Source organism: Topomyia yanbarensis, chromosome 2 (genome assembly GCF_030247195.1).
Source record: "Topomyia yanbarensis strain Yona2022 chromosome 2, ASM3024719v1, whole genome shotgun sequence".
Classification (NCBI taxonomy): Eukaryota; Metazoa; Arthropoda; class Insecta; order Diptera; family Culicidae; genus Topomyia; species Topomyia yanbarensis.
In genome coordinates this window covers 404,547,419-404,568,571 of record NC_080671.1, presented here as the reverse complement: position 1 = coordinate 404,568,571, position 21,153 = coordinate 404,547,419, and the positions used below count along the sequence as shown (strand labels likewise).

The 21,153-nt window shown below is 42.0% G+C and overlaps 5 protein-coding genes and 1 long non-coding RNA gene across 7 annotated transcripts; 4 read left to right on the top strand and 2 right to left on the bottom strand.

Moving 5' to 3' along the window:
- Positions 1-374: 374 nt before the first annotated feature.
- LOC131685001 (BRCA1-associated protein) lies at positions 375-2,708 on the top strand. Its single transcript, XM_058968330.1, has 4 exons — positions 375-603; positions 741-1,032; positions 1,275-2,249; positions 2,314-2,708. The coding sequence occupies exons 1-4, from the start codon at positions 516-518 to the stop codon at positions 2,594-2,596; spliced, it is 1,638 nt and encodes a 545-aa protein (XP_058824313.1). The 5' UTR covers positions 375-515; the 3' UTR covers positions 2,597-2,708.
- On the bottom strand, positions 2,698-3,822 carry LOC131685004 (deoxyhypusine hydroxylase). Its single transcript, XM_058968334.1, has 2 exons — positions 3,436-3,822; positions 2,698-3,378 (listed from the first exon to the last, which is right to left on the bottom strand). The coding sequence occupies exons 1-2, from the start codon at positions 3,713-3,715 to the stop codon at positions 2,747-2,749; spliced, it is 912 nt and encodes a 303-aa protein (XP_058824317.1). The 5' UTR covers positions 3,716-3,822; the 3' UTR covers positions 2,698-2,746.
- Positions 3,823-4,881: 1,059 nt separating this feature from the next.
- On the top strand, positions 4,882-6,417 carry LOC131680867 (uncharacterized). Its single transcript, XM_058961581.1, has 6 exons — positions 4,882-5,003; positions 5,067-5,213; positions 5,278-5,502; positions 5,561-5,905; positions 5,957-6,242; positions 6,391-6,417. The coding sequence occupies exons 1-6, from the start codon at positions 4,912-4,914 to the stop codon at positions 6,415-6,417; spliced, it is 1,122 nt and encodes a 373-aa protein (XP_058817564.1). The 5' UTR covers positions 4,882-4,911.
- A 2,448-nt stretch (positions 6,418-8,865) lies between these two features.
- Positions 8,866-10,181, bottom strand: LOC131685012 (uncharacterized). Of its 2 annotated transcripts, none has more exons than XR_009304722.1 (3): positions 9,786-10,181; positions 9,228-9,728; positions 8,866-9,163 (listed from the first exon to the last, which is right to left on the bottom strand). It is a non-coding gene; the product is annotated as an uncharacterized LOC131685012 (long non-coding RNA). The 2 variants fall into 2 exon arrangements; XR_009304723.1 differs by having other exon boundaries at positions 9,793-10,180.
- A 9,031-nt stretch (positions 10,182-19,212) lies between these two features.
- On the top strand, positions 19,213-19,934 carry LOC131685010 (tubulin-specific chaperone A). The gene is made up of 3 exons (XM_058968339.1): positions 19,213-19,335; positions 19,407-19,647; positions 19,793-19,934. The coding sequence occupies exons 2-3, from the start codon at positions 19,439-19,441 to the stop codon at positions 19,914-19,916; spliced, it is 333 nt and encodes a 110-aa protein (XP_058824322.1). The 5' UTR covers positions 19,213-19,335; positions 19,407-19,438; the 3' UTR covers positions 19,917-19,934.
- A 115-nt stretch (positions 19,935-20,049) lies between these two features.
- LOC131685003 (programmed cell death protein 7-like) lies at positions 20,050-21,153 on the top strand. Its single transcript, XM_058968333.1, has one exon. The coding sequence runs from the start codon at positions 20,050-20,052 to the stop codon at positions 21,085-21,087; it is 1,038 nt and encodes a 345-aa protein (XP_058824316.1). The 3' UTR covers positions 21,088-21,153.

Sequence of the window (21,153 nt, the reverse complement as noted above, 5' to 3'; positions counted from 1 at the left end):
ATTCACTGAATAAATGCAAAAGCTATGCTGTACTAGATTTGCGATGTGTTACTGTTCTGTCGCTTTTGACAGTTTTTTCGATTATTTTTGACATCGTTCAATCACAGCGATGCCAGATTTGCAGACAAGTCTGCAAATTCGCAGACTTTTAATTTAAGCTGCAGATTTTTTCGATGACGCAGATATTTGCAGATTTTTCCGTTTGGTTGCAGATATTTGCAGATTTTTTAGTTTGGTTGCAGATATTTGCAGATTTTTGAATATAAAGGCTTTTGGTTACACTAGCTTGCCGCACATTTTTTGTACTTCCCAGACTTTTAAAATTATTATTGCAGACATTTGAAAAAAGTACCTGGCATCTCTGTTCAATCAGATGCACCTAGAAAGTGCATAATTTTTTGGTTCTTTATTTCGCTTTGTTTATACTCTCGGCTGTAGCGAGAACACTGTTTTCTCCGAAGAAAAATTACAAATTCAGCTGCTTATCATTAGATTAATCCGCATGCACTTCATAAATGTCTGTATTGGTTTCGTTGTGCCTGCTAAAAATTGAAATAGACGTCGACGGAGACAACACAATGAGTGCCATCGATGACGGAAATGGTAGGTGTTTGTTCCGCGTAGTGATTTGTTTTCATGAAAATTTCGACAGAGAAAATTTATGCCACTTTACATGTACAGTGTGACTTCACATACCCAGAGAACTATTTGAAATTACGTTTTTTCATCTCAATTCGTAGAAGCAGCCGGAGCAGTTTCAAACGAGCATCCGACGAATCCTCGAGTGCAGCGGGATATGCGAGGTCAACGAAAACCGAAGAAAATTACCATCGAAAGCTACCGCAACCGACTCGATTCGGAAGTGGGAAGTGATGAGTTTCGTGGAGTTTTACCAAAAAGTTCGCGCGAGCAGACTCCCATGGACGAGACCCCACCAGCACCGGTCCAGGAGTTTCCCGGGGAAATCAATTTTTTCTCCGGAAATCCGTTTGTCGAGGTGACGAAAGGAGTTTTGCACCTGTACAAGCGAAAGTAAGTAACGTAACAAACGATTCGGTTACATAAAATGAAATACCTTTTTAGTGCAGTTTGTTGTCTGCGATATAAATTTGACTACGATTGGTATTGATCATGGTCGTAATGTGATTGGAATGTTTCTTGTAACGGTTCGATCTATAATGATTATAAGGAAGGTTTTATCAATTTAGGAACCGTTTATTATTTAATCTTAATACCTGAAAGATTTCTAAGAATCATTTTTCTCTCGTTTACAGCGAACGTGCCGACGCTACGGAAGGCCCTTCCAGAACGCTCTGCTTGATCGCCGTTCCTTCTTCTTTGAACTGCCATGACATTCTTAATTTTATCGCCCCGTGTCATTCGGTCATCCAGCACGTACGAATACTTCGGGACGGTTCCCCAAATCAATTTATGGTGCTTCTAGAATTTCGCTGCGTGGAAGCAGCCGTCGAATTTTATCAGACTTTTAACGGAGCCCCGTACAACAGTTTGGAACCGGACTCACTATGTCACGCGGTGTGGGTTTCCGGAGTGCAATGGGGTGAAGACGGAATTGCGCCTCCCGGCCACACTGAACTACCCACGTGTCCCGTTTGTTTAGAGAGGATGGACGAAAGTGTTGATGGCGTATTGACTATTTTGTGCAACCATGCTTTTCACGCGGGCTGCCTGATTAAGTGGGGTGATTCGACATGTCCGGTATGTCGTTGCATTCAAACACCGGAGCTGTCCGAAACTTCTGTGTGCATGGAATGTGAGGGAACAGAAGCCCTTTGGATTTGTTTGATCTGTGGTCATATCGGTTGCGGCCGGTATCAGGGTGGTCATGCAGCTTCACACTATCGATCCACGAACCATACTTATGCTCTACAGTTGGGAACTAATCGCGTTTGGGATTACGCAGGGGATAATTTTGTGCATCGGCTACTTCAGAGTAAATCGGATGGTAAGCTGGTAGCCACACAGTCGCCGGGTAATGATGGGGAGGAAAAAATCGATTCTATGCAATTGGAATTTTCATATCTACTCACATCACAATTGGACGCTCAACGAGACTACTACGAAGAGAAACTGATACGTTTGGAGTCCAGCATCACAGGTGAGAAACAGAGGCTCTTGCAAGAAACCGAACAGATCAAAAAAAAGAATGGTATTCTGGAAGGTAAAATACAGACTCTTAGCAAGGAGAAAAGCATCCTGGAAAAGAAGGTCAATCAAATGTCCACTAAGTATGTTTGAAAACAATTTGCATATATTTTATGCATGCTCCATAACTTTCTATTGCAATTTCAGAATGACAACCGTTTTGAAGGAACTTTCGGAGGAGAAGCAATTCGGAAAGACACTCCAATCGAATCAAGCTTCGTGGCAAAGTAAATTTTCCGCTTTGGAGAAAAAATGTTCTGAAAAGGAACAGGAAGTTACGGAGCTCAAGGAACAAGTTCGTGATTTGATGTTCTACTTGGAAGCACAGAATAAGATTGCCAGTTCTGAACTGAAAGATGAGATGGCCGGTGCATCGGTTGAAGTCCCAACAGCCGCTAAAGGTGCCAAGAGGCGCCCTAAGAAGAAATAGACAAGTAATCTTTAAATTTGAATTTACGTGTTAGAATTTAAGCGCCGACAATTACTGGCAGTTTGATTGTGATACTTCCTATCGATACTTGCAGAATACAATTTGCCCTTCAGCTGTAACATCGTATATTTATATATCACGTGAAAAAATCTAATTGGAGGAAACCTTGCCTAGTGTGTCAGCGTATTGAAACTCGGGACTGTTTTCATACTCACACATATCCAATGCGACCTCGCAGCTTTCTTTGACGACCCTTTTCTCGTCGTCTAGATATTGGTTTAAAATTTCTGTACACTCTTCTGTTGCAATTGCTCCCAACGCCTCGGCACATTCATGTCGCACCATTTCGTTTTCCTCTTCGTCGCGGAGATTTTCCGCCAAAAATGGGACACTGCATTCTTCCTGCAGTTGACCCAATACGAACGCTACTTCGTGTCTAAACAAGGCACTCTTTCCTTTTAATCCTGTGGCAAGAGCAAGAACGGACTCCTTTGTTTGCAAATTGCGGAGACTGAACATTGCCCGATATCGATTGAACAGCGAATTTTCCTCGTCTAGTAGAATCTTTTGAAGATCGGCAATATTGGTATTGTTGGCGGGAGGCGTGGGATCAACCGACGCGTAAGGATTGCTATCTACGAAATCAGCTTCTTTATTCTGAAGCCACCGAATTCTACCAAGAGCAATTTCGCAGGTTTCTGCCACTTCAATTACCGAGTCTGTCGAAAACTTGATCAGAATTTCTTCAACTTCTTTCGATCCGATTGCTCCCAGAGCTTCCGCTAGAATGAAAATCTGTTTCAATGATGTATTCACAAAACTAATTTGAAAATACCCACCAGCTTCATGGCGTACCATCGGTTCTTGCGACTCGTCTTCCAACACTTTCACAAGAATCGGAATCGCTGCCCGGTCCTGCATCTGGCCCAGACAGTATGCCAGTTCATGTTTAAGCAGAGCGGAATCATCAACGAAGCACGATTCAATACATTCCAGCGCTTTAGTGCCGCCAATGTTCTTCAAGCTGAATAGGGCACGGAACCGTTCCTTCAGTGGTCGTTTTTTATCGTTCAGTACCCGGCCGATATCGATGACTTTGGATTCCTCAATTTTTACCATTTTTATAGATTGTTACGGTGAATTACAGGTGGGAAATGCTGTGAATCACAAACACGTTGCCGTGCATGCAGTTCTTGGTTTTACTCCTGACAAACCAAAGGTAAACAAAACAAATCCCAAGAGAGAAGTACTAGAATATTACCAACACCAAACTTTGGTCGGTAAGCCAAATTTTGCAGTTTCTCAATGCGGCAAGGATGCCAAGTTTCCAGAAGTGCGTAATCTACAGATTTTTTCAATTTCTTTGTGAATGCTGTAAAAAATTTCGAAGAGATTCGACTTAACTTTAAATTTCAAGCGTCACTGAAAATTCAGGAGCTTTCCATTTTTCGACAAACATATGATTACGGCTTAAAAGCCAACTGTCGAAATTCTCTTTGTAAGAAAAATCCGGACAAACCGTTACTCGTCAATCACAGATATTGGTAGTACACAAACGAGAAAAGTTTTCTCTTTGATTAACTGCTATGAACTGTGTTTAGCCATTAACGGTTTATCCGGAATTTTCTTGCAAAGAGAATTGTGACAGTTAGATTTTAAACCGTAATCATACACACAGAAAAAATGTAGGTAAAAATAAGAGTTTTTCACTCATAGCAAAAAATACTCTTAGGGCCAATTTCTTCACCCTCGCTTAGCGCTTAAGCCAGGTTTAAATGTGCTGGTAAACCTTGTTTAAAAGTTAAGCGAGGATGAAGAAATCGACCCTTAGTTTGAAAATAAAATTTTTATTTTGATTACTGTTCTTTATAAGATTAAAAGGAAAACTTATTTTGATTGTTATTCGTGATTAATTTAAAAGTTTTAGTTTCAACCTAACAGTAGGCGTTGATTGTTTTTTGCTAAGAGCGGAACACTCTTACTTTTACCAATACTTTTTTCTGTGTGTATGTTTGTCGAGATTTGTCCTTCCATATCGCACTTTAGCCACAGCTTACAGTAATAATTTGCATCAGAAAAGCCGTAACCCGCATACCCCTAAAGATCCCTATTACACTGAGAACTGACATACAAGTCGAATTTTCAATGTGTGTAAGAAATAAAACAGTCACTTTGAAAAAAAAACTAACTAGCAACTTGCCACTAGCCGGCGCTTCGATCGCCACTAGCTGACTTTTCATCCGTCATTCTAATGTCATTCATTTAAACTTCCACATTATCAAAATGAATACGATTGTTTAGTTTTGATATCCAATATGGGACGCAAATGTGAACATTATTGGTGCCCAAATAAACAAGGAATTACTGAGGGTAAATCCTTTTATAATTTTCCCAAAGATACAAAACTGTAAGTATTTCCATACCATATGGAAAGTTCAGTCACAAAATGTTCCTTGCTATCTATTTGCAGATGCAGTCAATGGGTGTCTAGTTGTGAGTCTCCAGCATTGCAAGAGATTTTCCTGTTGCATGGAGCAAATTCGCTTACGAGGAAAAAACTGTGTTCTGATCATTTCCCCCCGGATGCTTTACGAGACCTAGGAAAAAGAGGGACAGGGTCAGTAACAAAAAAAATAATTATGCGGTTGATAAGATTTGCGTTTTTTCCCATGTCAAAGCAGACTGCGCGCTGGTAGCGTTCCTCACATCCGTTCCCCGGAATGGAATAACATGATACCAATTGTTACAAATGGTAACTACGCTGATGATCCTGAAGGCATAGTGGAATTCATCGAAAGCGATGGTGATTTTCAGCAATGGCACGAAGCTACACGGTGCAGAGAATATGGTAGCAACATTGAGTATCAACAGGAAGTATTGGATGAGCATGCAGGAGAAGATGACGTGTAGGTGTAAAAATTGAAATTGGCTATTCTTTTTATATTCTTCATTCATTCATTACAGAGACTTGTGTGCCGCAGTAGGATCTAGTCCGTCTGAAGAATACCAAGGAGTAGAATATATTGATGACGATCACGATTCCATCAAGTGGAAAAACTCTATGATGAAACCATGTCAAATCATACCCTATGAATGCGCATCTCGTGATAACAGTTCCCCGGAAAGGAATACCGCGATGCAGCTTCATGCTAACATTAACTACGTTGATGATCCCCATGGAGTGGTGGAATTTATTGAAAGCGATAAAGACTTTTGGGAATGGCAGAAAGCTGCCCGTAAAACCAAAAACAACAGCCAACTTGATTGTCAACCTGAAACTTTTGCAGAACCTACAGAAGAAACCAACGGGTATGGAAAATTAGAATTTGCTAACTGTTTTTATAGATTTTTATATTACAGAGACTTGTGTAGTACTGATCAAAGCCACAGAGAGGCAGAGCATACTAAATTCCTTAGTAAAATGCAGCCGGATGATGTGAACGTACATATCAACAGTCCGGGGTCTCTTATGACGATACTTTCCACCTATGATCCGTCGCAGCAACAACTTTTTACCTGTGATTTTTGTTCAAATGATGGCAAACACAATGCGGTTGAATCCGCCACGAATAACATTTGCTCTGTGCCTGATTTCTATACCCAATTCAAAATGGAACAAGCAAAGACGCAACGATTGCAAAATGAGGTGAACAAACTTAAACGACACTTATTTGTTTCAACACAAACCAGTAAACGTCGGTTGAAATCTGCACGACAAAGGAAACTGCAGCTTGCCAAATTACAAGTTGAGCATAAGATTTTGAAAAAACATAAAACCTCGAATGAATTGTTAGGTGAACGAGCTCGAAACAATCCTGTGATATTCGATTCACTGCGCAATGCTTTGCGAAAGCCAAAAGGGCGTAGATATCAGGCACCTACTATGAGGTTCGCTGCTTCGACTTATTTAAGTGGTCCACGAACCTATCGTCACATCAAGAACTCTGGTCACCTTGTATTGCCGCACAACAATTCAGTGTATAACCATAATAAACACATCCGCATCGAGCCGGGCCTAAACGTCGCTATCATTGCAATAATGAACAAAAAAATAAAGCGAATAAAGGCAAAGAAGGACAGAACTGTTGTGATTTCATTCGATGGAATGGCCATTAAATCAGAACTTTCCTATAGCGCGAAAGCTGACAAGTTCCATGGATTTCCAGATGACGGCCTTAAACGCAGAATCGAAAAAAATGATGTGATGAAACTTGCGACCGAGGCCATAACATTTATGGTGTCTGGGATATATTCTCGGTTTAAACAGGTGCTGTATCATTATTTGCACTCAGAGCCAGTTTGGTCTACAGACTACACACAGACTAGCGAAGGGTCAAAAATGCAGCCAAACAAGCATGATGAGTTTGTGAGGTGAAATATGGCAGGAAGCCCTACAGCTTATGGGATCTTGCGTGATGCCAATATATGCATGGTTCTTGGTTTTATGGTTTTTGTCTCCGCAAGTCTGTGTAAAGAGTCTGTAGTTTGGTCTATCCACAGTCACCCTGTAATTGATGATTATCATAGGCAATAACCAAAACAACCAATGAGTTGTCTTGTGCTGAGATAGTTCTCTATAACAATATCCCCGATTATGGGATTACTGTTCTTTCCAAATATTCCCAATTGTTTCTGAGTACACTGATTACTGTATAAAGCTTATATACCACTCAAATGCCGTCTCACATGTAATTTTCAAATATTTGCTCAAAATTTCAGCCCATAGGATACCTCCTTGCTCACAATAGTCTAGGTAATGAAAAACAACTCAAAATGGTTAAGAGGAGTATCCGTGCTGTGCATAATTGTGGGTTAATTCCTCTTGTTTTAACCATGGACCAGTGTAGTACCAACATGAGAATGGTACGCCAAGCTGGTGCCACTGTTACAAGTCCATTTTTGGAATTAAATGGCTCGAAAATTGCAGTTATGTACGACACGCCTCATCTGATAAAAAATACCCGGAATGCGATTTTTAAGTACAACGCTGTTTTTGATAATAAAATTGCTTCCAAAACTCACATTAAACAGTTATTTGATGTGGATGTACAGCAAGATCCTGCTTTAAGACTAGTTCCAAAACTGAAACTGAAAAACATTGAATTACCACCGTTCTCATCAATGAACGTTGCATTAGCAACGCGAACATTAAGTGAGACCTGTGCGATTGGTATGAGATATTATGTACAAAGTGGTGAACTACCAAATGAAGCACTGGACACAGCAGAGTTTGTCGAAATCCATGATAAATTGTTCGACATATTTAATTCAAAGGATAAATATACAGATTCCATTGGCAAGGTATTAGTTATCAAAAGAGATTGATTTAAAATTTTATAACTTTATAATTCATGAGTATTATTATTTTCGTTGAACCAGCCGTACCGAACTGCAATTACTGACGGAACCAATCACATGAACTTTCTTACAAAGACTATGAAAATCTTGAAATGCATGTACTATATTCCGAATTCCTGCTTCGATTTGAACGAGGTAGTTTTGATATATAAATCTGTAGAATTCAAATAAATGACGTACGTTCACTTTGGTTATGTACTTCCGTCATTTATGCGTATTCGCGCTACCATTCCTGAATACTAAACGCTTAAACGTTATTAAAATATTCATTATGCTTCTTATAGGCTAAGGAGGAATCAAACAGGCTGAAGGCTACCCAAAAACACCCACACTATTTAAGTGGCCTAATTGGTAATATCTACGCCTTGCGATGGCTGTGGACAACGTTGAAGGAGGACTACAAATGTTGCTATCTTTGTACGAATCCGCTCTGTCAAGACTGCCTGGAATTTTTTTTTTCCGAAATTAGGCGTCGTTGCGGTTTTAATGATGCTCCCAATGCGTTTCAATTCGCCAGCGCATTCAAGTATAGTATGATAGCAGCAGTTGAACAAAATTTTAATGGCAAAAATTGCCAAAATGATCAGGCAGTACCTCTTCTCAACGAAGAAGATTTGGAGAGTTTTCCAATGGCAGAACAAGACCAGTATTCAGATTATGAATTTGAAGCCCTTGATGTATCCGTTTCTCAGGTGGTTCAAACTAAGGAAATTAATGCTTTAGTTTACGTTCTTGGAGCCGCTGTCCGAAAACTTCGTCATAGAAAGTGTCGAGAGAAATTGATAGCCCTGCAGGATGACGAGATCCTAGAAAACGAAGATTATTTGTTCACTTTATTGAAATCTTCAATTTCCGCACGTTCGGTTAACATTCCGAATAACACTTTATATGCTGTTGGTCTACAGGCCTTTTGGAGCTTCAAACTGAAGTTTCGGAAATTTCTTTTTGAAAACAGAAGAGGTGTCAAGAAACGCTTGAAGGCCTATATCGATTATAATGCTTTCGCTTTTGCAGCATGCCGGTCATGCTTCGATAGACTTATTGATTATATCTTTAACACTCTAATACAAGGATTTCTAGGAAATGTTCGGATTCAGCGCAAAGTGGCTGACAGCAATAAGCGTCGACAAAAACGGAACCGGAAGGCATTCCGTATGAATTTGCCAGCTCAGTAGTGAAGTGCTGTTTCATAGTGAAGTTTCTAGTGACCTATAATAAATTAATGATACACATAATCAAATTGTTACTACTAAAGCTTATTATATTCACCCACAATGCATTCTTTCCTCAACTACATTTGTTGCAATCTAATAGGGACATTCACACCTGTGAACAACTTGCTTCCAGTTTTGCATTTCACTGCATTTTGACAGGTATACCAATAGAATCTGTACCTATTCATCCGCATCTTGACTATACTTCTCATGGATTAGGAATCCTCTATATACGTGGGCAAAATCAGAACAGGGTGTATCTATCATCTGGCTTTGACGTATTTTGAAACCCGCTCGTAATGCTCATTAATCCAACTGTTCAATCCTTCATCGCATCATAGAAATTCTTAGAAGAATTTTGTGTCCGCTAGCCTCCACGGTAGACGTTTATGGTAGAAATTGATGTCAGTTCCATCACGCTTACTTTCATCTTACGAGCAATACTCGAAGGTATCGTAAACATCCTCGACGGTTGGTTTTCAAAGTTATTTCCACAATAACAAAGAAAAATGACATCCACAGCTCTTGCTAATTACGCAGTCTACTTTCCACAAAGTCACCTGAAAATTAGTTCGATTAAGTGACAACTGTTTTGGTCTTCTATAATTAAGAATTACTTAGTACCACTTTCACTGGAGATGCCGAATGCCCGGGACGAATCGATTATGTACGGGACGCAACACGTAACCCGAGCAATTTTGGAAGTATTTTACACTAGCACTCGGCGTCAACAAGCTGTCGTACACTGGAAATAACTCCGGTGCGGGCTCTGATACGATAGAGTTCATGTGCTGGTCTCTAAGGACCGATTTCTTCACCCTCGCTTAGTTTATGTAACAACGCTTCGACGGTTTAAATATAGAACACAAACATCGTTGTCAACAATAGGGAATGTTTCAATTATCTTATAATTACTGCAGCAACGGTTGAACAGTAACTGCAACTTGGTAGCAGAAGAAATCTCATTGTTTTGAAAAAATTTTTCTCTTGTTTTTGTTGTGGGTAGATTTGACAGCTTGTTGATGGTGAACAAACATGGCGAACCAGGACGATGGTGATAAACGGAACTTGACGATAGGTGTCGCTAGTGAATTTTTAACGTATTTTCATTTAAATATTTACACAACTTTTCCGAATTAAAATCTTCTAGCTTGTATGTCTGTTCTCTGTGCCTATTATGCGTGTTATTAGGTAGTCAAAAAAGTTTTAAAGCTATTCTTATACCAAACGAACACAGATTCATTAATTTCTGAAAAACTTCATTCGACATAGTGTTCACCGAGGTCATTTTATTTATTTATTAACAGATTAAGGCCGAAGTGGCCTGTGCCGTATACAAAATATTCCTCCATTCCACTCGGTCCATGGCCGCGCGTCGCCAGCCACGCAGTCTGCGAAGGGTCCGCAAATCGTCTTCCACCTGGTCGATCCATCGTGCTCGCTGCGCGCCACGTCTTCTTGTACCGGTCGGATTGCAATTGAGAACCGTTTTCACCGGGCTATTGTCCGACATTCTGGCTACGTGCCCGGCCCACCGTAGTCGTCCGATTTTCGCGGTATGACAGATGGGCGGCTCCCCCAACAGCTGATGCAGCTCATGGTTTATTCGCCGTCTCCATGTGCCGTCTTCCATCTGCACTCCACCGTAGATGGTACGCAGCACTTTCCGTTCGAAGACACCAAGTGCGCGTTGGTCCTCCACGAGCATGGTCCAGGTCTCGTGCCCGTAGAGAACTACCGGTCTAATCAGCGTCTTGTAGATGGTCAACTTCGTGCGACGGCGAATTCTGTTCGACCGAAGTGTCTTGCGGAGGCCAAAGTAAGCACGATTTCCTGCCACGATGCGTCTACGAATCTCTCTGCTGGTATCATTGTCGGCAGTCACCAGTGAGCCCAAGTACACGAACTCTTCAACCACCTCGATTTCGTCGCCACCGATGCAAACTCGAAGCGGGCGGTTCTCATTCGCTTCCCGTGAACCTCTTCCTATCATGTACTTTGTCTTCGACGTGTTGATGGCAAGTCCGACGCGCTTGGCTTCTCTTTTCAGTCTGATGTAGGCTTCCTCCATCTTCTCAAAGTTTCGTGCAATAATATCAACGTCATCGGCGATGCCAAGTAGCTGAACGGACTTTGTGAAAATCGTACCACTCGTGTCGATCCCTGCTCTTCTTATTACACCTTCCAGTGCGATGTTGAATAACAGACACGAGAGACCATCACCTTGTCGTAACCCTCTGCGTGATTCGAAGGGACTCGAGAGCGTCCCTGAGACACGTACTACGCACATCACCCGATCTATCGTCGCCTTCACTAATCACGTCAGTTTGTCCGGGAATCCGTACTCGTGCATAATCTGCCATAGCTGATCTCGATCGATAGTGTCGTATGCGGCTTTGAAGTCGATGAACAAATGATGTGTGGGCACATTGTACTCGCGGCATTTCTGCAGTACTTGACGAAGAGCGAACACCTGGTCCGTGGTAGATCGTTCGCTCATGAAACCCGCCTGGTACTGCCCCACGAACTCTCTTGCAATTGGTGATAGTCGACGGCATAGTATTTGGGAGAGTACCTTGTAGGCGGTGTTCAGCAGGGTGATTGCTCGGTAATTACAGCAATCCAGCTTGTCGCCCTTTTTGTAGATAGGACACACGACACCTTCCATCCACTCCTCCGGTAAAATCTCCTCCTCCCAAATCTTGGTAATCACCCAGTGCAGCGCTTTAGCCAGTGGCTCGCCACCGTGTTTTAGTAGCTCGCTTGGTATTTGGTCAACCCCAGCGGCTTTATTATTTTTGAGCCGGCTAATCTCCTCCTGGATTTCTTGGAGATCCGGAGCCGGTAGTGTAATGTCTTCCGCGCGTGCTCCCAGGTGCGTTACCGTGCCATCCTCGTCGTCTGCTGCATCGCCGTTCAGGTGTTCTTCGTAGTGCTGCCGCCACCTCTGGATCACCTCACACTGGTCCGTGAGAAGATTCCCGTTTGTATCTCTGCACATGTCGGCCTGTGGTACGTGGCCCCTGCGAGAGCGGTTCAACTTCTCGTAGAATTTCCGTGTGTCTTTAGCGCGGTACAGCTGCTCCATCGCTTCGCGATCTCGGTCTTCCTGCTGGCGCTTTTTGGTCCGGAAAACCGAGTTCTGCCTGTTCCGTGCCTGTTTATATCGCGCCTCGTTCGCCCTCGTGCGGTGTTGCAGCATTCTCGCCCATGCTGCATTCTTCTCTTCGACTAACTGCTCGTATTCGCCGTCGTACCAGTCGCTTCTTCGGTCCGGGCCCACCGTACCTAGTGCAGTGGCTGCGGTGCTACCTATGGCGGATCGGATATCTCTCCAGCCATCTTCAAGGGCAACTGCGCCTAGCTGCTCTTCCGTTGGTAGTGCCACTTCCAACTGCTGCGCGTATTATTGAGCCACTCTGCCATCTTGTAGCCGCTCGATGTTTAGCCGCGGCGTTCGGCTTCGACGAGAGCTATGCACTGTCGAAAGTTTTGAGCGCAAGCATACTGCAACCAGGTGGTGGTCCGAATCTATATTCGCACGACGTTTGTGATGTCCGAGAAGAATCTACCGTCGATTAGAACGTGGTCGATTTGATTTTTTGTTACTTGGTCCGGTGATCTCCAGGTGACTTTGTGGATATCTTTGCGAGGGAAGAAGGTGCTTCGGACTACCATTCCACGGGAGGCTGCGAAGTTCACACATCGTTGGCCGTTGTCATTTGATACGGAGTGCAGGCTGTTAGGCCCGATCACCGGTCTGTACATTGCCTCCCTTCCTACCTGTGCGTTCATGTCGCCGATGACAATTTTCACGTCTCGTAGAGGGCAACCGTCGTATGTCTGCTCCAGCTGCATGTAGAACGCTTCTTTCTCGTCGTCGGGTCTCCCTTCGTGTGGGCAGTGCACGTTGATGATGCTGTAGTTGAAGAAACGGCCTTTGATCCTCAACTTGCACATCCTTGCGTTGATCGGCTGCCAACCGATCACACGTTGGCGCATCTTGCCCAGCACTATGAAGCCGATTCCCAGCTCGTTGGTTGTACCACAGCTCTGGTAGAAGGTAGCCGCTCGATGCCCGCTTTTCCACACCTTCTGTCCCGTCCAGCAAAGTTCCTGCAGCGCCACGATATCGAAGTTGCGGGGGTGTAGCTCGTCGTAGATTATCCTGTCACATCCTGCGAAGCCGAGCGATCTGCAGTTCCATGTTCCGAATTTCCAATCGTGATCCTTTATTCGTCGCCTGGGTCGTTGCCGATTGTTCTGGGTCGTATTCTCTTCTGTATTGTTCGTTATGTGGGTTTTTTAAGGGGTGGCTTATAGGGCCTACGCCAACCACCTGTCTCGCCGGTGGGCCATCGTGCCAGGACTGCTTAAGGTCCCACCTGGGCACCAGGACAGGTTTACACCTTCCGAAGAAGGGTAACCCCCCCTTCCCTGCCAGCATACGACCAAAGTTCCCACCGGGGTTGGTTACCCGATCTTCACTAAGGTTACTCGTATCCCAGTCGACGCCACGAGGAGGCCAGGGCTAGGAGTTACTGGGCAGGAAGCTAAGGACCGCAAGTGGGGTCTATTTTATGCCTTCAGGTACGAGAGGCTTACGCACTGCCCAGTCATTGTCGACCAAGGTCATCGAGGTCATGACAATCTCTTAAATAAAAATATTGCACCAGATTTTGTATATTTTATACCCCCCCCCCCTATAATTATCTATAATTGTCTATAAAATTGATGTTCACCGTTTTGTTCGTCTACCCTTTTCCTTTTTTAGACAAAAAATGTGTCCTAACTATAAAAATTACCGTTTTTATGAGTAAAATACGATAAATTGTTTCTTTTGCAGTCGTCCATGGGTACTTATGCAAAAATTTATTATTATTGCAATAAAGAAATATTTTCGTTAAACCATAAATTGTAGAATTCAATAACACATATTTTTGGTTTAAATATAATTTTTCTGCGTGTTACATTTAATTGGCTTCGCTTCGTTAACCCTTTCATGACCAAATTTTTTCTAGTTCATGTAAGGTTTCAAAACTATTTTTCCTTGAAAACGTTTGGGTCAAGAAACGCGAAAAACCTATTTTCATAAAGATAGGTGCTTCCATGGTAGTGCTAGAAGCTGGTCAATTTTTACCATCTAATGCTCAATACAATTCTCCTAGAATAATTACAATAGTCCAATTACGTGGAAAACGTAGCCAAACCCAGTCTAAATTGATAAGTTTTATCAGTTTTCAATAATATTGCACCATAACGAAGATATATGAAAAAATCCTTTTCCGTCGTAAACGTAAACTGTCCCTGGCAGCACTGGTCCATTGGAATCCAATCAGACTAATTGCAATAACTACAGTTCTAGAGCTGATTCTTGTAACTGTTAATACTCAAATTAAAGGCAATAATCACATTAATGAGCCTAACTTATTTTTGTGAGCAAATCTCGCCTCAATCAAAAGTTATAGCTGTTTAAAAACGTTGTTGTCCACAAACAACATGGGCATGAATGGGTTAATGCCAGAGATCAATCGCCGTATATTTCCACCGCCCTCGCCCCGCTAGTAAAGTATGTTCGCCACCATCCGCCTCTACATCTTACACTCCAGGACGTACCGCCTATGAAGTTTTCTAGCCACGCGCCCACCGTGTGTCACAATTATAAGCGAGCCGACTATAGCAGCATTCTGAATATTTTACAAAGCATTAACTGGGATTCTGTGCTAAGCAAGGATGATGTGAACTCCGCCGCTGAAACGTTCTGCCATATAATGAGCTACCTTATCGATCGTCATGTCCCAAAGTGTAATCAACGAAGGGATCAATTCCCCTGGCAGACAGCCGAGTTACGTCAGCTAAAAACTGCAAAAAGAGCAGCATTACGAAAGTTTACCAAACGCCGTACCTTGTCACTGAGAGCTTATTATGTAAGGCTCAATAACGATTTAAAAAAACTGAACAGTTTTTGTTTTTCAAACTATCAACGAAAAATGCAACGTAAGCTTAAGTCGGATCCTAAATCGTTTTGGAGATACGTCAATGAGCAGCGGAAAGAAACCGGCTTGCCTTCTGCAATGTTTTTGAATGGCGAAGCTGGTCATGATTCACAAGCCATATGCAAATTGTTCGCCTCTAAATTTGCGAGTGTGTTCGTCAGTGAGACACTGTCCTCGCAGCAGATTGACGTTGCAGCTAGCGGCGTGGCCCAACGCGAACGGTCAGTGAGTGAGATTCGTGTAGAGCACTCGGATATTGTATCAGCAGCATCCAGGCTTAAAGCATCGTCATCTCCCGGGCCAGATGGTGTCCCTGCTGTGTTTTTGAAAAAGTGTATATCTGGTTTGGTGGAACCACTCTGTCAACTATTCAAAATGTCACTGACAACCGCGATTTTTCCTCAATTGTGGAAAGCAGCTTTCATCTTTCCTGTCCACAAAAAAGGTGATAAGAGGAACATTGACAATTATAGAGGAATTTCTGCGCTCTGTGCCATTTCCAAGCTCTTTGAGTTAGTCGTGGTGGAGTCAGTGTTTTTTCACTGTAAGGAATATATTTATAAAGACCAACACGGATTCATGCCGAATCGATCGACGTCGACGAATCTACTATCTCTAACCTCCTTTGTGTCCGAAGGGTTCGATGCGAATCAACAAACTGATGTTATATATACTGACTTATCTGCAGCTTTTGACAAAATCAATCACGATATCGCAATCGCTAAATTGGAAAAACTTGGCTTCAGTGGATCACTCCTGCGATGGTTCCAATCCTATCTCGTTGGCCGTCAACTCAGTGTGAATATAGGTGATGCATACTCCAAATTATTCTCCGCAACGTCTGGAATTCCACAAGGAAGTCATCTCGGACCTTTGATATTCACTCTCTATTTCAACGATGTAAACTATCAGCTGAAAGGGCCACGGTTGTCGTATGCAGATGACCTAAAAATTTTCAACAGAATTAAGAGCCGAACGGACGCACTTTATTTGCGGCAGCAATTTGACACTTTCAGCAGATGGTGTGAAAACAACCGAATGAATCTGAATCCGGCGAAATGTTCTGTGATATCGTTCTCCAGAAAAAAAGATCCCATTGAGTTTGAATATAACTTGTCTGAAGCTCTTGTTTCCCGGGTGAGCTGCGTTAAGGATCTTGGAGTGCTGTTAGATGCGAAACTTACATTTAAGAATCACATTTCGTATGTTGTTGGTAAAGCATCGCGAAGCCTGGGCTTCATTTTCCGTACGGCTAAATCCTTCACAGACATTTATTGTCTCAAAAGCCTCTACTGCTCTTTAGTGCGCTCCACGCTGGAGTATTGTTCGGCAGTCTGGAACCCGAATTACATGAACAGCAGCGATCGAATTGAAGGCGTTCAACGAAAATTTATACGGTATGCACTTCGACGCCTGCCTTGGCGCGATCCTTTTCGTCTACCAAGCTACGAGAGTCGGTGTCAACTCATCCAGCTCGATACCCTTTAGCGCCGTAGAGAAACTGCAAGAGCCTTATTCATCTCTGATCTTCTGTCAGGACGCATCGATTCTCCAGATTTACTAGAGCGAGTCAACATCCAAGCAAGGTCCAGAACGTTACGCGGAAACGTTCTTCTGAGAGTGCCGTTTCGACGAACTATTCAAACAGCTAATGCCGCTATCACGGGACTACAACGCCTCTTCAATCGTGTGTCGCACCTGTTCGACTTTCATTTGTCTCGGATATCTTTAAGAAAGCGATTCCTGCAGTTTTTTAAATGTAATTAGTTTAAGTTTCCATCATTGGGGCCGAGTGCGGCCTGTTGATGCGTGCGATAAATAAATAAATAAATAAATAAATAAATAAATAAATAAATAAATAACAATTTACCAGACACTTCGATCATGAATCGACCAAAGGGCCGTAGTCGCAATGATATCGAATCGAGAAAAATAGCTTTGAAAATTCGGTTCAGAAAATTAAATCGTATTTTAACAGTGTTTGCATACTGCGCCTTCAAATGTATTGAAACACTTTGAAACAATACTAGTTTTCGGAAGCATAACTAAAATGTTTTATATAATAACTTTTTCGTTGATAAAATTGAAAACAGATTATTTCGCCGAGTGTTGTTATGAAATGTTGATTAGGCCTTTTTTGAGTCGCCCTCTTGTTTTGACGACTGTCAATTTCGCCCTGCAGTGTCGCCAAAAAACAAAAATCAAATGTGGCTTTCGCCGTGCTCGCTGGAGGGGAAAATTTGTTATTCCCCCTGGGCGTAACAAGCACTTGGTTTTTGTTTAGGGCGATTCTGTTTACGGACCTTGTAAACAATGATGCTGTCAATTTCGCCTGTATACACTACCTTAGAAATGCAGAGGCGTAACCCGCCTGGCTTTTTGTTTACAGTCGAAAGTCGGATCCGCCGTTTCGTTTTTTATTGATTTTAATGAAGTGTGAAATATTTATTAATGAGTTTTTATATTTTTTATAAAGTATTTTTAATCCTCTTTCAGATATTAATCAAATCTCTGTTTGTGTACATTTGTTAGTTTCGCCCATTTGTCGGTTCACGATCGACTTGATTTGAATGCACCATGTATTTGAAATTTAAGTGTGGCATATGTTGGTAGTAAACAAAAGAGAAAAGTTTTCTCTTTCATTATTGCGAATCTTTTCTTAAATCCACATCGTCACATATCAGCCATGCGCCGCCAAGCCGTGCGCCGAATCACGCGCATATTCACTTTGCATTAGTGCAAGCGAAAAACCGATTTGACGTTTATTTTTGTTTCGTTCGCACTCATGTGTGAAACATATAGCAACAAATCGACGAAATGCTAGTTTTTCTCGGGATAGACAATAATTGCTGTAAACTGTGTTCAGCCAGTAACGGTTTGTCCGGAATTTCCCTTCAAAGAGAATTTTGTCACTTGGCTTTTACGCCGTAATTATATATGTTTGACCAAAGAGAATAGGGAAAGAGACGAAGAGTGAAAATCAGTCAAAACGGCAACACGCCCTTTATGATGATTTCAACACTAGAATTTTGGCAACCGCTTCTATAGGCAGCACTTTAAATGACTCCTATTATATTTTGAAAACAAACCGTATGTCGATCGATGGATTTGTTTATCAAACGATGTGCATTTCGAAACAAAGAGATGAAATAATTCTAAAGTTTATTTTTACTCATACATATACTCTAGAATGCACCTTACAATCACGATTGAACTAAATTCTGATGAAAATTCAAATTTCTTTTTTGATAGAAGTACAATACTTATCTCCTCCAACTCAGGCATGAGTAATGTTTATTTACATTGCACGATTGGTCTGCTCAATAAGGTATTTTTGGCTTCACACTATTCGTCTCTTTCCCTATTCTCTTTGTGTTTGACGAGAAATATACACGATAAAAAATAGTCACGTTCAATCCAAGAGCTTTTTCACTTGAATTAGTTTGTCATGCCTCACTACCAATTGTAGTGATTTGGCTTTGATATTCTCGGGATTTACAAATGGCACCAAAGTGATCCGGGTTTTAGAACTATTTAATGGATTTTATCTATAAGTCAAAATGCTTATCTGTTGGATTCGCACCACTGTTCAGATCTATTAAATTTGAATGGTTCAACCTTTGTTTACAAATGTCAAAATTACATGAATCTAATTGTCGTAAAACAAACACTTGGAAATCGGTGTAAGAATGTGAAAATCCAGATAGTATGTAATTTCTAGAGTGTTCGAAAGCGTGAGTATTACATAATTTTTGTTAAGCTCAAATTTATTATGCTATCATTTGTGTTCAAGGCACGAAATGCACCGGAAAATTTATATTATGATAAATCATAAATATCAGCTTGGAAAGCATGCGGAGTTCAATGCATGGTCCATTAGAAGCCATGTGTAAAGCATTCCAATAGATTGGCACATCGCATTGCAATGTTTGTCAAGTAGTGTGAATTCAACAGCAAATCACTTTACATCAACGTGTGCAATTTTTACCGTGTACTATAGACATTAACTAATTTACAAACTTTTTAGACTTTTAATCCAGCTGTTTCATAAATGGACCTGGCATCGCTGCAACAAAGGGCATAATATTCCGCGATGTTTTCTGCCCGACCCCAAACCCCCACATAACTAACGCTGCAACTCGGGTAATCGCTTTGTTTTTCCAGCGTGAAGGTGAGTCATTCTGTAAAAGTATATCGTTGATCACGCTTTTTTAAACTAAAAAGACATTTCGATTTTCTTAGAGCAATAATCACAACACGTTCTTATTGTTGCAATGTCCGATCCAAGGCTGCGCCAGCTCACTATCAAGACCGGTGTCGTGAAGCGTCTATCCAAGGAAAAAACCGTGTACGAAAAGGAGGTTGTCACGCAGCGGAACCGCATCGAGAAACTGAAGGCAAACGGAGCTGATGATCACGACGTCCGTAAACAGGAGGAAGTACTGCAGGAATCGATGATGATGGTCCCGGACTGCCAGCGGAGGTAAGCCTCGCTTCGCCATATGGTTGTTTCGTCTGTGCGGGGGTGGAGCCGTGCTCACATATCCTTGCCGCTGGATTGTTTACAAGCTTCTCACATTGGGAGTAATGCTCATGTGAGTCAAAATTCACGAGTTTTTTAATTTCAGATTAGCAAAAGCATACGAAGAACTGAATGAAATGCTGAAAAATGAAGAGGAATTGAAGGAAAGCGAACAGTATATCGCAGCTCTGTCCATCTTGGGGGATGCCAAAGTGAACCTACCTCAGTAACATAACATTATTGTTGGAGCATTTTTTAATTAATCAAAATACGCTGCTGAAACTTGCTTCACATTTTACCCCATTTGATATTATTATTGATTTCTAATAGTTTAAAAAGGTCTAACACAACTACCAATTAGAAATGTTCGGTCTTCCTTTCTTTGATCCAACGAGACCCCCGCCACCAGCACCTGCTAAGAGTGAAGTTGATTATTTGATTGACCAAAAATTTGTGCAAACCTTTCTAACTAATAAGCACCAAATAAAGCAAAAGCGACGACCATCAGCGTCAATCAGTGAACTCAAAACCAAAATAACCAGCCTCGTCAGCGAAAATGAAAATTTAAAGATCGAAAAGGAAAGACTGGAAAACGAGATGAATTCCTTGCCTGAAATGGAATGGAACGCAGCGGTCGATCGAATGCAGCACATTCAGAAGAGTGTAGAAAAAATCGCACAAGAGTTGGACGATTCTAAAATGCTCGAGCAATTCAAACAGAAATTACACGCACGCCGGAAGAAGCGTGCCTGGGAGAAGCGACGAAATGCGCGATTAAAGCAACAAAAACAGGAGCAGTTGGCTAATCGGAAACAATTACACGAAAGGATAGCTGAATGGCAGCAGGACCAACGAGCATTGTTAGATGAAGAAAAACTAGCCCAGCAGCAGTTAGACTATGCTGGCAACTTTCTAGCAGATGTACACCGACGGAAAGGAGCTTGTAAAAGGCACCTGGCCAAATTTGACAAGATGATTAAGCAACGGCATTCGGAAGGTTTATCTAACGTAAAAGATGACAGCGATAAAAAATTTGAAGCCGAGCTAAGCGAACTAACAAAAATCTGGAACGCGAAGCTAGCAGACTGCATCAAGGAGGAAAAACGTCTGAAAGATGTACTGGCGAGACGATCTGCTGCCAATTTTCAGCGACGCGTGGAAAACGAATGGAACCGGACCCTGTTAGGTGATACTATACCGAAAAAATTTGAACATCCACTGCTTGAAGCGGATCGTGATCGAGACGCGTTAATCAGAACCCGTTGGGCTTGGGATGTCTGTCTGGTTGGGGACGCTGATGAAGATTCGGATGACGCGAGTTCTATTCCATTGGGATGGGTTCTACCGCCGCTCGATCCCGCACCGGAGTGGGCGGAGTATCGCGCAAAAGAATCGATCTGACTGCATAATGCAGTCGGGTTTGTTATGTAACAAGTGTTAGAGATAGAATAAAGATATGTATGATTA

Bases quoted from the DNA above. Each gene is read 5' to 3' on its own strand.
- LOC131685001 (XM_058968330.1), top strand. From the start codon at position 516: ATGTCTGTATTGGTTTCGTTGTGCCTGCTAAAAATTGAAATAGACGTC. The intron at 604-740 runs GTAGGTGTTTGT...CTCAATTCGTAG, and splicing joins TGCCATCGATGACGGAAATG to AAGCAGCCGGAGCAGTTTCA. The intron at 2,250-2,313 runs GTATGTTTGAAA...TTGCAATTTCAG, and splicing joins GTCAATCAAATGTCCACTAA to AATGACAACCGTTTTGAAGG.
- LOC131685004 (XM_058968334.1), bottom strand. From the start codon at position 3,715: ATGGTAAAAATTGAGGAATCCAAAGTCATCGATATCGGCCGGGTACTG. The intron at 3,379-3,435 runs GTGGGTATTTTC...TTTTCATTCTAG, and splicing joins GATGGTACGCCATGAAGCTG to CGGAAGCTCTGGGAGCAATC.
- LOC131680867 (XM_058961581.1), top strand. From the start codon at position 4,912: ATGGGACGCAAATGTGAACATTATTGGTGCCCAAATAAACAAGGAATT. The intron at 5,004-5,066 runs GTAAGTATTTCC...ATCTATTTGCAG, and splicing joins TTTCCCAAAGATACAAAACT to ATGCAGTCAATGGGTGTCTA. The intron at 5,906-5,956 runs GTATGGAAAATT...TTTATATTACAG, and splicing joins CCTACAGAAGAAACCAACGG to AGACTTGTGTAGTACTGATC.
- LOC131685010 (XM_058968339.1), top strand. From the start codon at position 19,439: ATGTCCGATCCAAGGCTGCGCCAGCTCACTATCAAGACCGGTGTCGTG. The intron at 19,648-19,792 runs GTAAGCCTCGCT...TTTTAATTTCAG, and splicing joins GTCCCGGACTGCCAGCGGAG to ATTAGCAAAAGCATACGAAG.
- LOC131685003 (XM_058968333.1), top strand. From the start codon at position 20,050: ATGTTCGGTCTTCCTTTCTTTGATCCAACGAGACCCCCGCCACCAGCA.